General features: G+C 41.1%; 1 protein-coding gene across 1 annotated transcript in view; it reads right to left on the bottom strand.

The window, feature by feature from the left end:
* LOC102673519 overlaps positions 1-3,482 on the bottom strand; it is a 6,460-nt gene extending 2,978 nt beyond the window's left edge. Inside the window, exon 1 of the mRNA XM_031510879.1 lies at positions 3-3,482. Within this exon, the coding sequence (XP_031366739.1) occupies positions 3-3,028 (3,026 nt within the window). The 5' untranslated portion in view covers positions 3,029-3,482. The remainder of the gene's footprint in view (positions 1-2) is intronic.
* Positions 3,483-4,636: the final 1,154 nt, after the last annotated feature.

Raw genomic sequence — 4,636 nt, 5'->3', positions numbered from 1 at the left:
CGGCCGCTCCGTCTTTCTCCCTCGGCTCTCCCCTCGTATCCCTCCCCTTAGGATCCATCGTGAAGAACGCCTCGCCCTCTCTCCAGAAAGGCATTATCACGTGATTCTGTCTGAATATACCCATGGAATTCGTCTCGAAAAACGTTTCCAACGCCGATGCCAAGTCGGCTGTCTTCCCGGACGTCGTCTCCTCCTCGAGGGTAACGTACATTCGATTCACCCCGACCGCGAAATCCTCGCTAATCTCACTTGGAAGAAGATACGTCCTCGGCGATTCCTCCTCCTCCTCGGGAAGATTCTCCAAATTGTCCATAGTTATTTTGTCGCCTATCTTAAGTATATCGTCGACCACCTCCCTGTACCACAAGTGGGGATTGTACAATTTGGTCATACCCAATGTCGCCAAAGCGCTTCCGGACTGCTGCTTGTCCCTGCTGTGCCTCTTGAATATCACCTCGTTAGCCTGGTTGAAGCTGCCCAATAAAATGGCGCCCGTATCGCCCATGTTCAAATAATTGTTCAAGTCGGGCTTCACGGGGATTTGCTTGTCCGCCTCGATCTCCTCCTCGGTCATCTCGGAACCGATCGAGACCACTTTCATGTTGTGGATCGAGAACTCGTTGCCTGTTTCCGGATCCTGGCCGGCATTCGTTTCAATTATTTTCGCCAGGACGGACAGATCCAATGTCCTGATGACGCAGGCCACGTTTTCTGCTTCCTCCTCCTCTTCTATCGACCAAAGCCCCTGCCTGTTTCGAGGATTAGGATCGAAGCAATAATACATTGTTTGAAGAAAAATTTCGTCCTTCTGTTTCACTTCCTCGTCCACTTTCCACACAGCCACTGCCAAATTCTTCACATCCACGATACCGTACAGATGCTCCTCGAAGAAACGTTTCAAAGCGTCGTTCAAATTCGGCATATCGCTATTAGGAGGGGAAGTCAGATCCCCGGTGACGGTGCCCTCCTCCACGTCGATCTTCACCTTCCTGTTTTTAAAGTAAAGGTTCTTCTTCAAGTTCGATACGAAAAAATATCTCTCCACGTCCTCGCCCACCTCCACAATCGGATTACACCAATTGTAGTAAACGTCTCCCTCTCGAACTACCGTGTCGACAGTGTCGTTGATCCACTTTTGAGGGGGTGTTTCTTTTGCACTGATGAGCGCTATCACCGGCATGGCCAATCCCTGAATACCTCGGCTCTCGTCCTCGAATTCCTCGTCCTCGTTCGATATGGTCCCTTGAAGAACCCACGTTTCACCCGCGGTTCCCGGCTGAAAATCGTGCCACGCCCTTGTCCCGGGAATATCATCCGGAATCGTGATGTGCCTGATGGTGAAACGATCGTTCTTCTTCTGCTGTTCCACGTTCTTCACGAATAACGCGGCCAACGCGTCAGTGGTGGGGAATCTTATCACGCAACAATTCCCCTTCTTTCTCTCAGAATCTTCCGCCTTTGCGCCTCTTGCCACCTTCTCCTCTCGTATCCTGGTTCCTATGGAATCGCACTGGCGAGGATCGAACATGTAGAAGTAATCGTCCTGGCTCCATATCGCGACAGACATGGAGGAAGACTCGATCACCCCCTCGGTGTTAACCAGGAAGAATTCCTCCAACGCTTGCTTCAGATTCAATACCGTTGGAATTTTGGACGAGAGGGTGCCAGTTACAGTGATTAGATCCACGTCTATGACTATCTTCCTACCCTCCACATCGATTTTCGTGTCGTTCAAATCGGGGGCGGTCATGTTCTTCATCATCGGCTTGGCGGACTTCACCTCGGCGTACACGGTATCCCCCAACGCCAATATTTCGTCCAATTTCGGCCTCAACCAAGTTTTCACAGGATGGACCTTTTTCATCGCGATAGCCATCACGCAATTGGCAACATTTTGGGCCCCTTTCCCCTTGTACATCTCGCTGTGCTCGTGGGTCAAGCCGTGAAGGATCGCCATGTTGCCGGGAAGCTCCCTGAACGTGGACGGCACGTTCACGTGCATATCCTCGTATGTGTAACCGGTGTCGAATTTGTTCTGATCGACCAATGGATCGGTGGCGAAACGTTTGTCGATGCTGAAATTCGAGATGGTGATCGCCAACGGTTCCTTGTGAATCTTGGCCTGCATGATGGTTTTTATTTTGTCCCCCTTCGGCACCGGTTTCGTACAGTCCATCTTGTTCTCGTCGATGTCGACGGGGTTGATGGATCTCAGCACGTTTCTGTCCACGTGCAGCCGCGTTGGGCTTGGTAAACGATCAAAGTATCCGCGGCCCACCTCGTTCACCCTCAACACCGTCACCTTGTCGATACAATATCTGGAATCGTATTTCGGGTCCATGTTCTTGAGAAAGTGATCGCGGATGTCGTTCAAACATTTGAATCTCATCACGCAGGCAACGCCCTCTGGATGGCGCATGCCCTCTTCGTCGCAGGGTGCAGGGTCGAAGAAGAGGAAACCGATTTCGGGGTGTCGCCACATAGCCATAGAGGTTCCTTGGGCTGTGATCACACCGGCATCGTTGTTCTTGAAGAATTTTTGCAACCCGTCGGCAAAGTCCGGGCAACCTATCGTTTCGCTGAACAGATTCCCGTAGATTCCCGTTTCCTCGACGCAAACTAAAATTTTGTAATTGGCGATGTAGAATTCTGGATGGACCAGGCTGCTCTTCATGTACTCGTTCTCTTTCACTTGATTCCTCGTCACGCTTGTGCGGAACACTTTGTCGCCGTATTCTAATATTTGATCCACGTATTCTTTCATCCATTCCTTCGGCTCAAAGAGACGACCGTAGACGATTGCTACGATCGATGCAGGGGCGGCTTGTCGGCCACGGCTTCTGTATTTGAAGTGTTTATCGGTCATCGCGTACGAGCCGCGAAGAATAGCCGAATTCGGTGTTAAAACGCGGAATCGATGCCATCGTTTCCCTAATTCGTATCGCTTTTTCTTCCTAGGTTGGGCATCACCCTCGCCAGATGTACCTGGAACACCTGCGATGCCCGTTTTTCTCTCTGCATCCGTCATGTTGATTTTTTTGGATTTACGTTATTACTTGGAAAAACAATCTTTATCTTATTTTTCGTAAAAAATATTTACTATATATATATATATATAGTACTTCTATGAACAAGCTCTCTACGTTTTAGTTAACCAATTCATGATTAAAAATCGAAAAAGAATGGTACTTGCCTGTACCAATTTAAATAAAAAAATCGATTTCAATATGAATTTCGAAGAATACTCATCTTTAACGAATCAAGGTGTATCGACGAACGTGGAAGGTTTTTTGTAAACTTTTACTTGCAAATTTTCCTTATACATGTCTGAAAAATATCGTAGATTACTATCACGAAGATTGTCAATGATGAAATGGGACGAGAATCAAAGTTGATATCGATATAATAACGTGAAATTGAATTTTCAAAGTATATAGGGGTTAAAAGATAAAAGATCAAGGGATAATTTATTATTTTTTTATTATAATCTTCTTTAACTATTCGACAATCTCAAAAATATCTTTTCGACGTAAGTTTCAACAAATATGATTTATATGTCACTCGTAAATATAAAATTTATGTATATAACATATTATATACATACCTGGTAAATATGTATGTAAGTATATATTTGATGTATAAAGATATTATATTAACAAAAATCATAAAAAATTATGAAATTAAGATATCCGGATTAAATGTGTTAAATTTGATGCAGAAAAATAAATAAATGAATATATAGATTAAATATTCCATTTATTATGAAAATTGAAAATAATTCAACTTGTCAGATAAATATTTTTTGCAATAAAATTTTATTTATAAATAGAATGAGAAAAGTAGATAAATCTGTTATAATAATTCTGATCGTAGTAATAATTTTTTTTTTTTTTTACCAAATAATAAAATATAATGATACCTTTAATTTATATACGCACAAAGAAAAATTATTTATTTAAAAAAAAAACACGTGATAAATGTATTTTCGATCAAAATTAAATATAGTAAAAAAATGCAAAAAAGTAACAGTTGCAAAGTATATACCTAAACTTTATTACATCAACATATGAAAAAACGTAATAAATATTATAAATATAGAATACAATATAAAGTAAAATTGAATACAACTTGCTTTCGTTTTACTTGATACGTAGACTCGTTTCTTTTCTTATTAAACAATTTTGAAGACTTAATAATAATAATAATAATAATAATAATAATAATAAAGATAATAAGAGTATATAATAATAATCATAATAATAATAATAATATATATATTTTTTTTTTATTATGTACATATGATCTACGGATCATGGATAACGGAAACCAAGGTTGTACGCGTATCAGACACAGTCGTTGAATAATTGCAGATAGAATACGATCGTATCGATATCTTGTATAGGCACAGAGAAAGAGAAAGAAACACGAATAAATCGCCAGTCATTGAAGAAGCCTATTTAATTATTAAAAAATTCGTTTAACGTTTCCGTTAAAACGGTTAACAAAATGTCATTTTGATTCATTTATCCTATTGAAAATATTCGGATCATAATGACAGGCAGAAGCTTTCTCTTCAGCTATTATTTTTATATTTACAACATATATTTATAATATATATATATATGCTTAACTAATA

This window comes from Apis dorsata, unplaced genomic scaffold (genome assembly GCF_000469605.1).
Source record: "Apis dorsata unplaced genomic scaffold, Apis dorsata 1.3 scaffold_267, whole genome shotgun sequence".
Taxonomy (NCBI): Eukaryota; Metazoa; Arthropoda; class Insecta; order Hymenoptera; family Apidae; genus Apis; species Apis dorsata.
This window is presented reverse-complemented; position numbering and strand designations above follow the sequence as displayed.